At 37.5% G+C, this 12,377-nt stretch overlaps 1 protein-coding gene across 1 annotated transcript in view; it reads left to right on the forward strand.

Annotated features, from left to right (window-relative positions):
- Window positions 1-12,377, forward strand: part of LOC150087650 (uncharacterized) — a 75,719-nt gene that overhangs the window by 24,620 nt on the left and 38,722 nt on the right. Inside the window, exon 2 of the mRNA XM_090369900.1 lies at window positions 253-358. Coding sequence (XP_090226026.1) covers window positions 292-358 — 67 coding nt within the window. The 5' untranslated portion in view covers window positions 253-291. The remainder of the gene's footprint in view (window positions 1-252; window positions 359-12,377) is intronic.

Raw genomic sequence — 12,377 nt, forward strand, 5'->3', positions numbered from 1 at the left:
GTTTTTCGTCCAGCAACCAGAAAATCGACCACAGATCAAACGTAATTTGCAGAGTATACAGAGAGTAATATGGCCTTAGTCGCTGATGCTCCTAAAACCCTACCTTTTTCTCAAGTTCTAAGATTCAAAAAACAATTTTTAATGTTTGTAAGTGGGAATTTCACTGATTGACTTCCTTCACGCAGTGAAGGATTAATTACTGTATAAACATGGAATAATTCCTTATTGTAACCATTGTGTTCTCCCCTGCAGGGTTATCAAGGGAAGAAAGTACCGCACCCAGAAATCGCTATGAAAGCAGTGCAAGGGCTCACATTACTAAACCTAGTCTTGTCACTACTATTGCAGTTCGCACAAGGTAAGTCTTTCATCATTAATTTGTATATTACAACCATTGTACCAACTCATATGTGTGTGGAATTCAAAATATCGTTAGATTCCTTCGAACTTTGTCTGTAAGAATTTCCCTTTCTAACTAGGGGACTCTATACCAGAGAGCGATAACTAGAATTGGTAAAAAAACTTCATTTGTAAATCTAACAATTAGATCGACCTCGGAGAAGTTCCTACGGATTCCTTTTATAAACCCAAGCTCTCTGCATGGTCATTTGTAATGGCTTCAAAATGAGCACTGCTTTCGCAAAATTTATTAAAAAATACGCACGGCGCCCTCGTGATTAGCACAGTTGGTAGAATCGCCGTTCTCCCCACACCGGGTGGAAAAGACCAGGGTTTGAGTTCCATCGATGGCGTGAGGAATTTTTACTGGCCTCTTTTCACAACGTGGCCTAGTTAGCCGGTCTCAGGCGAGAGTAGCATGGTTTTTCCTCCTGGCAATTCTGATTTTTCGTCCAGCAAAACAGAACGACCTCAGAACACATGCAATTTACTGACAGTATACAAGAAGCAATATGGCCTTAGTTGCTAATGCTCCTCAAAACCCGATAACAACAACTAGCCAGGATCCCTATATTTATAATCTAGATAAATGAATAATAGAATTAGGTTTACTTATAGCTTTTTGGCGGGTGGGGGAAGATAATGAAATAATTTTGCACTTGTCTCTGTTAAGCTTTAAGTCTTTGCTATTAAGAGAAATGGATAAGTCTAGCAGTGACCAGCATAACTAATAATTTAGAGACGCCGTTTAAGAAGATGGAATATAATAGTAGAGCCAGAGACAATCTTTGAGTCCCAACCCACTACAGCCAAAAGGAATTGATAAGATCTTGGTTTTTACTTCCTTTAATGTGATTTTTCCATAACATCATAGAGTTGAAGCTTAGTAAAAAGAAGGTTGAAATCAATTGAGTACAATGCCTTTTTCATATCCAGATGAATAAGTTCAAACTGTGTGCTATTATCAAGGACGTTTTGAAGATTTAACTTAGACTTATCAGAGTCAATCTGCCTAAGATAAAAACTACAGTGATCTTTAGAAAGCACACTCCCAGCGATAAAGGAAACAAAGAAAATCGACTCTAATATCTTTGAAAGACTGTTAACTAAGTAAATTGATGAATTCGCTAGAACACAGTGATTATAATTACTATCTTTCCACACCGTATGGAAGAAAGAAGGATGCAGTTCGAATCCCGTTAAGGCAGGAAAATGTTTTTTGTGCTTTTATATCATGGCTGAATTCGTTGGTCTCAGGCAAGAGTTGCACGTGTTTTTCCCTCATGTAAATTCAGATTTTTCATCCAGGACAACAGGTAAAACAGTCGTATTATACACGCTATTTACAGGCAATGTCCTGACGCCTCATAGCCTTACTTGCTTGTTCTTTGGCGAAAATAATAAAAATAATAATAATAAAACAGCTTGGCCTATAGAAAGCTGAGTTGCCAAAAATTAGTCTAACAGTGACATGATTGGTGAAAGCAACGTAAGTGTTATACACGAAGTCATAGAAATTAGGCCAAAGCTGACATTAGACCAGAAAGAAAAGTGCTGATCTCATTCAGAAGAGCATCAGACCTGAAAGGCAGGGAGTGAATCTGTCTTATTGGAGAAAGTGCGAATTTCAAGTAGGACAACGATTTGCCTTGCCACAGCTCTGAGTAAAATATTTGGAAGTATTTCTTTTAATTCATTAATTGTTAGTCTTGAAGCGGAAGAGTCTGTGGGAGTTACTGTTTAAAGTTTGTTTTTTTTTTGTTTTTATGTAAACCCCAAACACAAGAGGTATTAGAACCTATAGTACTTAGTACCGTGCTTGGGTTGGAGTTTGAGAAGACGAAAGAAGATATTTGTTGACATTGGACTTGAACTTCTGTAGACTGTAATTTTCAGGAAATACGTATGAAGGAAGGTTGTTCCAGAAAACGGCAGTTGAATGAATCTGTAGTATCCCAGAATGAGTTGAGATTTTTATTTCTTCACGCTATTTTGAATTGTTGTTATAATTGTATCCCTTAAACCTAACCCACTTAATGATTACAATACGATCAGTTAAAACAAAGTCTATTAAACCTAGTCCACTCCATAAGTGAATTGTTTTACGACAACATTCACTACAATAAGATCGATATAAAATCTGTAATGATAGAGTCCACTTACAGTTAGTTACTTATAAAAACTGTTGTTTTAGACCGCACTTACAATAAGGTCATTGTAAAAAAAAATACTTTATAACAGTCCATTATAGTAAAGGCCATCATCATAATACCGTTCCACCTTTAAAAAAAAGCTGTATGTTAATCGTTTTGGATCATTAGGAGCTTTCAGGTATCTCTAATGGTTGTTTCGCGACGCTAGACTCGCTCGATGACAGAGCTTGCGCCCATTCGTGACATGCCCGCGTCTCTAATAACTTTTATCTTTATCAAATCTTCCCCTTCGTCAAGTAACGGTTACATCACGGCGAAAACCTTCCCCCCACGCACCTGTTCCCCTCCCTCTCCTTCGAGAGTCACCAGCAGGCGGCCATTTTGAACCAGGAAGTGCGCGGCCACACACGGTAGTCACCCGTGTCGTGTACGCATCTTGACGATGCTCTTCTTTTATATCAAGGTCACTGACCCCCATTCGCGTTTTATCTTCTCTAGCTGTGGACTGTTATTCGGATATAGAGTGCCGGTTGGAAGTGCGTGCTCTGAGTCATGTCGTCATGTTTCTTGATATTCACGCAGAGTCACACTTCAACTCTTTCATGCCAAAGAAAGCATGACTCGAACTGAAAAAAAAAAAAAAAAAAGAAAATCCACCGCTTTTAGTTTCGTTTTCAAAGTAATATCATTATTGTATAAATGAATGCCACAGAACTAATCCAATGTTCGCAATTTGACGTATGTAATTCTAACGGTTTCCAAGATGACAAAAACGTTTACCATGCGGAAAGTATCCACCACAACATATAAGGAGGATAACAACTACACTGTTATCATATTCTGCTAGGTTAAAAACAAGGTAGTCTTATTTTTCAAAAATTTTGAAATATTTGACAAAATCCCATATACAGTATAATATCCTTATGCTCAATTAGCTCGGAAGCATATCTTTTGTTGTAGGCTGACCAAATTACAACATTTCCTCTCCATTTTAAAAATTCGAAATGGTGAAATTTGTGCGAACGATCATCTGATTCGCAATGATATCTGGTGAGTATGGGCTTGGCACACCCAGGAGCTGGATATCATCATTCTTCTGTTTCTTGGTGATTCCCTTCTACTCCTCTCTCTCTCTCTCTCTCTCTCTCTCTCTCTCTCTCTCTCTCTCTCTCTCTCTCTCTCTCTCTCTGGGTAACTCAGGAATTTGTGTTCACAGGTCGATTTGAATTCTGTGCGTAGTTTAAAAAAAAAAAAAAAAGCGAAATAAAAGCCGGAAAAAACCATATTCCTCCGCTTACGAAATAGTGGAAGACAATCTACTGAGTCCTGGTTAAGCAGTAAGCAGTTTTTATGACAAGTTAAGAAGTGGCAAGTCCTGGAAAATAATTAGGGTTAAACAGCTTTTTAACTAATATAAGCTCTAATCTGGCTCTAGTGAACCTTATACATTAATAATAATTTTGGAAAGAATTTCACGCTAATATTTTAGTATAGGAACAAAAATGGCAAACCAAAAATTAATAAATAAAATAAAATAATTAAAAAAAAACTACGCATTTTAACTAATTAAATATAAATATTTCTAAACTAATACATAACTAGTATATAAATGTAAGTATTTAATATAGTTTTATATATAGTTTATGCTCTGGTTAATTACTTTACATATTATTATACAAATATAGTTTTAATATGTGGTCAAAAACTAGTTATATTTTAAATTTAATAAATTGCAGATGTCGCTTCAGTTACCATAACGACCACTACGAGAATGAAAGAAATTAACATTTTGTTTGGTATATTTTTAATTTAAGAAATTGCAGATGTCGCTTCAAACCGTTACCATGACGACGGCCAGGAGCATGAAATAAATTAGCATTTTGTTCTCTATCACAACTGTGATATATATATATATATATATATATATATATATATATATATATATTTTTTTTTTTTTTTTGTTCCATTTACTTTTATCTACACAAAAAATAACCTACATTTACAAATACAAAATAATTAAATGTATTTGAAAAAGGTAAAATATTAGTTACAGAATATGTCGACTTGGTAAATATCACTTAATTTACTTTAAAGTAAATTAAGCAGTAAATTATACAGCGTTTAATTGGTTATATATAAGTAAACACATGACAGGAAAAACGATGCGACACCTGTGGGATAAGTCATGGAAAAAAGTTAATAGATTTAAAATATTTATTATTTTAAATATATTTCTTGTCGATAATTAAATTTATAAAATATTGAATATGAATTATAAAAATAATGAAACATTGAATTATGTGAATATAACTTTTGTCCAATCAATATATTAATATTATTAATAAATTATTATTATTTTAATTTAATATTTTCTGAACAAGTAGTAGAGGCATGTGATGCAAGAAAGCAAGGTTATGTAGCAGCAGCCAAAAAAAAAAAAAAAAAAACCCGTTTCACACATCCATTCCCTCTAAAAGTTTGTCCAGTTCCTCCTGGAATTTATTTAAGCTATCAATTTCCACAACGGCAGATGAAAGTTTGTTCCAGCAATCAACTACCCTCTGGTTAAAGGCAAATATCTGCACTTCTGTTCTACAACTGTTTCCTCAATTTAAATTTAAGGCCCCTCAGGTTCATAATTTGAGCAAGAGGAAGCATTCTGTCAGCCTGCTCAACCCATTCAAAGCCTTATACACCTCGATCAGATCACCTCGCAGGTGCCTGATCTCCAGACGCTGCAATTTGCAGAACTTAAGCCTTTCTTGGTAAGAGGACTCCTTCATTCCCCTCACCAATCTTGTTGCCCTTCTCTGTACTCGCTCAAGTAACTCTACATCCTTCCTAAAAGGAGGCCTCCAGACCTGTACGCAGTGCTCAAGATGTGGCCTGACCATTATCTTACACAAAGGGATAATCGCTTCCTTTTCTCCTAGTCATAGACTGTCATAAAATTTAAAGCTAATAAAGCGATTAAAATGCGATTAGTTATCAATAATTAAATCTATTTATTGGTGAGTTTTCCGCTGTGATAAATTAATTTCCTACAGACCCTGTCTTACAGGCGATATGAAAAAACAACGTTGGTAAGTGAAATGAATTTTGGTTGCGTAGCGCTGGGTTATGTACAGAAGTTTCCGCTTTTTTATGCGGAAGTGAAATGTAGTTTTTTGTTTGTAACTTTAGGGTAATGGACTGACAATATACTGAAGAAATCAAACACAGAAATAACAATAATAAGTGACAGAAATAAATAAGAAGACACAAAGATAAAAAGCACCGGCAGAAGAAAGAAAATGTTCCACACTCCCAATTGAGTTGTTGGCGAAGGACTCACGGAAGCGCCCATCACGCAAAACAGATGATCGAAGAGCGTGAGTTGTGACCACGCTCATTGTCGAAAGAAACGAAGAAAAGAACTTCCTGTACTTTCTCTTATTCTTTTTTCGTCTCGTTGGTCATTTCCATGGTGACCAGCGATCCGCATCATTGCCCAGCCAGGGTCGGCAAGCCTCAGTGAAGGCATTTCGAGGCAGAGAACGAAATTGAAATAATAATAATGGCGGCAATTGCCGGAAGGTCAGACGTAAACTGACGGATGGACAACGCTTAACCAACAGTCTCGTTAGGGTCATTTGACATAATGAGAATCGTGTCAAGTGACCCTAACGGTTCTCATCATCTTTGCGTCATACAGTTGATTGACTTCAGAAATTCTACCCCCGCCACAAATAAACACCCAAAGATGGAACCGGTCTCGCCAACCGTTATGTACAAAAATCCATGGAGCGTTGATCGATCGCTATTCTCAGAATATCCCGTTACTTGCAACAACCTAACGAGTCTTCACACGGTATCGTTTGAAGGTAACGTTATTAAAAAAAAAAGCCAACACCTCTGGGATAATGAGAACTTGCCATCATGAAGTTATCAGATCATCGGAGTCTTTTTAAAAAGAATGGCAAGGTCTCATTATGCTAAAGGAATTGGTTACTCCTTAGGAAGGGTCCATCCTAGGCGTGGGCAAATGTCATGCGCGGTGTCTTCGAAGAGTTGACGTTAGTGAAATTTTATTTAATATGGAATTTGAACTCGATTTTAAATATGGATTTTTAAGTAAATTTCTGTAATAGAAAAATTTCTAAAACAGTTTTCATAAAACTCTCGATTTTAAATGCAGCCTTAACGGCTGATACTTTTCAGAAAGATTGTTGCACGAATATTAGATGGACTTGCTGGTTCAGTAAACTCTAAAAATCCGGACTATCCCAAATAACTTGGATGCGATTATTTTAGATATAGCAGACAATTTAAATTTCGAAAAGGATTTGACAAACTTTCTAGCATTAAAAACTACACAAACTCCATTCTACTAAAGGGACGCCTTGATCTTAGGTGGCCTCTACAAATAAAAATTGGGCAGGAAACAATCAAATTCTCCAACAAACTGAAATATCTGGGCGTGACATTGGACCATTTATATGTTCTTTTGGTCCAAAAGAACATATAAATAGTATAGGAAGTACCACGAAACGTCTTTTAAGTAAATTATACTTAGTTCATTTAAACTATTTAGGTTGATAAGCATTATTATATTTTTATAGTAAATTTTTAAACGTGTTATTAGAATAAACGCCAAGGCAGCTAAACTTGTGAGATATCCGTATATTGTGTCTATTTTTCAGAATTCAGACAGTTTATCTGTTTTGCAGAATTCAGAAATTGAGAACTGACCATAAAAAACTACGCCCGGGACAGATTAACTAGGCCATGATGTGAAAAATGCCTAACGTTCTTCCCCTTAAAATGGGAATCGAATCTAGGGTTAAGAATAGGGTAAACACCTATGTACTACTGCGAGTAAGTTTTTTTTCTTGTTAATAAAAACTTCTTGGGCCCTGCCTTTAGAGAAAAGATTCCTGGGTTTTTACACAGGTTGATCGTTTAATTTCTAAAGCTAATTCGTGGAATATATTCTTGTTTATACTCCGGCACGACCATGGATTCGCAACGTTTTAAGGTGCTCTGTAAAAATCTCCTGTGCACTGCTGTATGAGATTGACATTCTGCTGATTAGCTGGCTTTATGTGGATCTCGTGGGTATTTGAATTTTTTCTGGAGTGGGGAAAATCATTGGCTATTCTTAGCCATAGATTCTTGACCTTCGTTTGTGCCACTTTTTGAAGAAAACCGCAATTTTCTTCAAACCCTCGTCTCGACATTTCTCGCTGTCTCTGTAGCACTTATAGCACATAAAACACGGTGGCGTATCTCAAAAAGTTGCTCAGTCTTTTAACCTTCCATCATGCAACTCACAAACTGGTTCGCCTAACAGTATGTAACTTAGGAGCGCTTTGCGACTACCAGACAAGCTCGTCAGAACTTGCAACTGCGTCATCGTATTCTTAGACATACACCCTCCTGCTACTGATCGGCAGTTCACCGAAGCCAAAATGATTGTACGGTGGTGGAATTCAAAAGAACTGCCCAGGCCAAAAAATTAGAAACCGTTATTTAATACCTACTAGGGTAACGTTTGTTCGAATTAGAGCTCGTATACGTGGTGGCATCTGAGGGAGTCAATCTCCATATTTGATCAATTTTTCATTAGGATGTTTTTCAGTTACTGTACTGTGATTGGTAGAGAACAGCGAAGCCGAACTTTTTTTCAACATATCCCAGACATTTTACATTAGATTCAGATCTAGAGGATGAGGCGGCCATGAAATTGGTGATATAATGAGAGGCTGCTGGTATCATACAGGAATTTACGGAAGAAATGGTACAGGAAGTACCACGAAACGTCTTCTATAATTCTTTAAGAAACGTAGATTAAACTCCACACAGGTTGAAGTAGTCATTAGTTCACCAATTTCTATCCTTGATATACCTGCGCACCATTCTGCTAAAAGAAAACATAAAATATATATATATATACGGCCAGGGTAGATACTGGAAATCTTGGAAATGTTCCTCGGACCATTCAGATACAATTTTTTTTGGTATGGTGGGTAGTTGCGTTGTCGTCTTGAAAGAATCCATCGAAGTTCGAGTAAAAAATAAGCATTGCATGATGAAGTTGGTTCGATACGACAGAAAGATATTCATTGGAAGTAACACAACAATCTGACGGCATGAACATATCCCATGCCATACCAAAAGAACATATCCCATACCATAATACTACTTCCAGCCGCTTGTGTTGTGGATACGAGACAGTCTGAATGCGTGGCTTCATGAAGCTCGTGCCGCACTTTCACCCTGCCATTGCTTCAAAATAGTATAGATCGGGACTCATCAGTGTTTATAGTCCAGTCGAATCTCAATTTTTTTCGAGAAGTGGCTTTCTCATAAGCACGCAACTACCAAATCCCAGAGATTGTTCCATTCCCACCGGCCTCATAGTTCAGTTGGAAATAGGTCTTTCTTTGTCTAAATTGGATTTTTCAGGCAATTTCTGGATACTGGACCTTCTATTCTGACGCACGATTCGCTTTAAATTCTTGCGGTCTCCTTCTTGGAATAGCGACTTCCACTCAATGTATACTTCTGAGATGGTTGCTTCCGACACATCAGTGATTTCCTTTGTTTTCTCAATTGTGGCTCCTGCTAAAACATGCTCCACCAATAACACTTTTCTGAAAATCGGAGAGATCAGCTGCCTGATCTTTTCCGATTACCCTCTGACCGGATCGAATAAGAAGCCCCAGGAAAGTACAGTATTTATCTGATAACAAAGAACTGGGGTTCATACCATGTGACAAGTTACATTTGCATACCATTTAATTATCTGTTGACGACAATTGCAAAAAGATTTTCTAATCTAATTTTCCTGCTTATCTCCACCTCTGCGTTTTCTTAAAACCTGAACAGTGTTAGAATAGCTAAATGATTCAAGGGTAGCGAACTTTTTCTCAAATTTTCCCCATCACTAAAACGTGCTAATTCCGATTTGAACTTTAATCCAAGCAATCCAATTATTTGATAAAGTTCAAACAGGAAATAGAACAAATATTTCATTCTTCAATAAAGAATAAAAATTTTAATACCGATATCTTTCTCTTCCACCTCTCCTTTGATTAATATCAGTAATTATGTTGTTGGTATAAATAAACATTTTTTTTCTTACCTTCAATCGAAAATATGCAATTTTACTGCATTTATCAACAATATCAAGGTTTTGTTTTGATGAATTTTTGAAGAATGTTGTTGAAGAAATGCGCAGGGGCATTATCGTGGATGTATGTATATATGTGTAACCTGTCCATGGTGACCCCATACGTCCATCTCCATCTAATGTCACTGTAATGAAATACAGAAATCCTTTGCCACCAAGAGCAGCCACCACTTGGGCAAAGGCTTCCTGATGCTCATTTCCCGGCACGTGGAGCTGGACCTGTATCCTCTGTCTGCATAAGCATTCACTGGAGGTAGTGCTAAAGAAGTGGATGCAAAAATCCCGTAGGTTGCCGAGACCTGAACCAGTACCAAGAAGGGGAGAAAAATAAGAAAGCAAGTAGCGCTGTCTGTACCGCCTGGCACAAAAAGGTACATAGGAGGGACTGCAGTTACATGTGGATGGGAAGGATAAAAAAAATTCTGAATATACAGTCCAGATAAAGACTAAAAAATTGTCATTAAAATATGGAATACCAGGGGCACCCCAAAAAGTTATAAAAAATTAAGTAATTTAGTTTGGTATCCAAAGATACCAACGCGTTTAATTTCCTTGATTAGAAATGAAAATACACGATTTTGTTTTGATTATTTTTAAGCCCAAATTTAAAATTTATACCAAAAATCTATAACACAGTTTAATAGTGACTAAAAGTTAGAAAGTTAACAAAACTTAGAGGGGTCAAAAATAAAAAAAAAATCAACACATTATCATGGAACAAGCACACACCTTTTGTCAGCTTTCCCGTCTTTTTTCGTTTTAGAAGCATATAGCTTTATGAGGAGGTTGGAATAATACTTGGTCATCACAGTACAGCCCTTTCGAAGGTAATCTGTTAGTATTACTCTATGCTAATCCCAAAACAAAACTGACAACTTCACCTTGTCAGCACTTGGTTGCACCTTTGCCTTCTTGGAAGATGAATGACTCTGCATGCTTCCATTATTTTGACATTTTATTAGTTTCAGGATCATAGTGATGGATCCAAGTTTAATCCACTGAGACTAGCAGTGAAAATTATTCCTTCTGCTTCTTCCTGGCACGTCGAAACATTTTATATGCACATTGTGTCCTTTTCTTCTTCTGGTAAGGGGTTAGAAGTTTGGGAATCCGTCTGACAGACGCTCTACTCATATTTTGATGGATGATGTTCTCCAGAGACCTTGCACTAGTTTGGAGCTCTGCAGCTAGTTCTTTGATGCTAATATTAATGGCTCAATTTTTGCAACCCTCTTCTGTTACAGCAGTTTCTGGACTTATGGAGATCCTGGGACTTCTTCATCATGCATTGAGGTTCTTCTACATTTGAATTGTTTATACTAATGTACAACGACAAAAACACTGTAACATCTGCAGTCTTCTCAATAGACAGGGACCATTGCTTCGCGGATTGTTTTGGGTGGTGGTGATTGTTATGGTGTGTTCCCTCGAAGAAAGAAGAACCGAATCACTGATCTATATATCAGTGATTCGGTTCTTCACTATTTCACTTTTTTCCACTTTTCACTTCAGTCTGCGCTGCAAAAAAATAAAATAAATTGTCGGATCGAAACCAAAATTTGTGTGGTGTTGGAAAAGTGCTTGAAGCCAAAATGCTCTTTTTATTTATTCATTGAATGATCTAATAGAAGGTGATGCTGGTTAAAGTGTAGTTGACGTTGAAAGTGGTGTATAATAAACTTAATCGCAGTAGCAAAACAGAAGAATGTAGATCCTCGTGAGGTTTTCGGTGGGGGAGGGACGAGGATATACTGAGATCAACCTGCGATGAACCACCTGGTAGCGTTGTAAATTAAAAGAAAAGTATGAACAGGCAAACACCAGCATTGTGTCTAATCTGCAGGAAATGATAGGCTTTATTATCCCCGTAATTTAGCAAATGGGTCACCAGGGGGCGCTTGGTTTCCTTTTAAACATTTCCATCAGGCAACGGAAAGGTAACAGCATGTCTGCCAAACGAAAATGAGATATTCGGAGAGCAGAACCAACCGAATGCCATAAGGCGTGGTAGTACCAGTCGCTTCGTTAGCGTTGGGTCATGAGAATGCGAAGACCATTGTGCAGGATAATTAAGATTTTTATCACCTCGCAGAATCTCATGACGAGACGTGACCGTAACTGTTTAGCTTCTTTAACGACCCCCCCACCCTCATCGGATTATCTCCACGACGATAATTCACAGCTGCACATGCAGCGCAGACAGGGACTTCGAAGAGCGTCGCACTGGACGTAATGAGGTTTTGTATTCTCCTCCTCCTCTGTGTCATCTGCAGTGTGCGTGCGTGCTTGCATTTTTCTGTATCTCCGCTTCTGCGAGCTGCAAATCCGGATATTCGACGCGGAAGTGGCACGGACTGCTCTAGCGATCGCTTTCCCGTTATGTTTGCTTAAAACAAGAAATTACTGCAAGGTCACCTCACGTACACAAGGTGAGGGAGTCCAAGGTGAGGTAAAGTTGAAAGGATGTCACCATAGTCTTTTTGATTCTGGTGATATTCTATTTCTTTTCTTTGCTCATTCGGATTAATGAATTTGACCTTGTAATGTTTATCAGGGGAGGATGGATTATGAAAATTATGACAAGAATTTGATTAGCTGCAGTGAACCCTCGGTGCGTCATACCCATTGGGGTCATGATCCATAGGATCTCT

This window comes from Mastigoproctus giganteus, chromosome 3 (genome assembly GCF_048544385.1).
Source record: "Mastigoproctus giganteus isolate SK-2022 chromosome 3, ASM4854438v1, whole genome shotgun sequence".
Lineage (NCBI taxonomy): Eukaryota > Metazoa > Arthropoda > Arachnida > Uropygi > Thelyphonidae > Mastigoproctus > Mastigoproctus giganteus.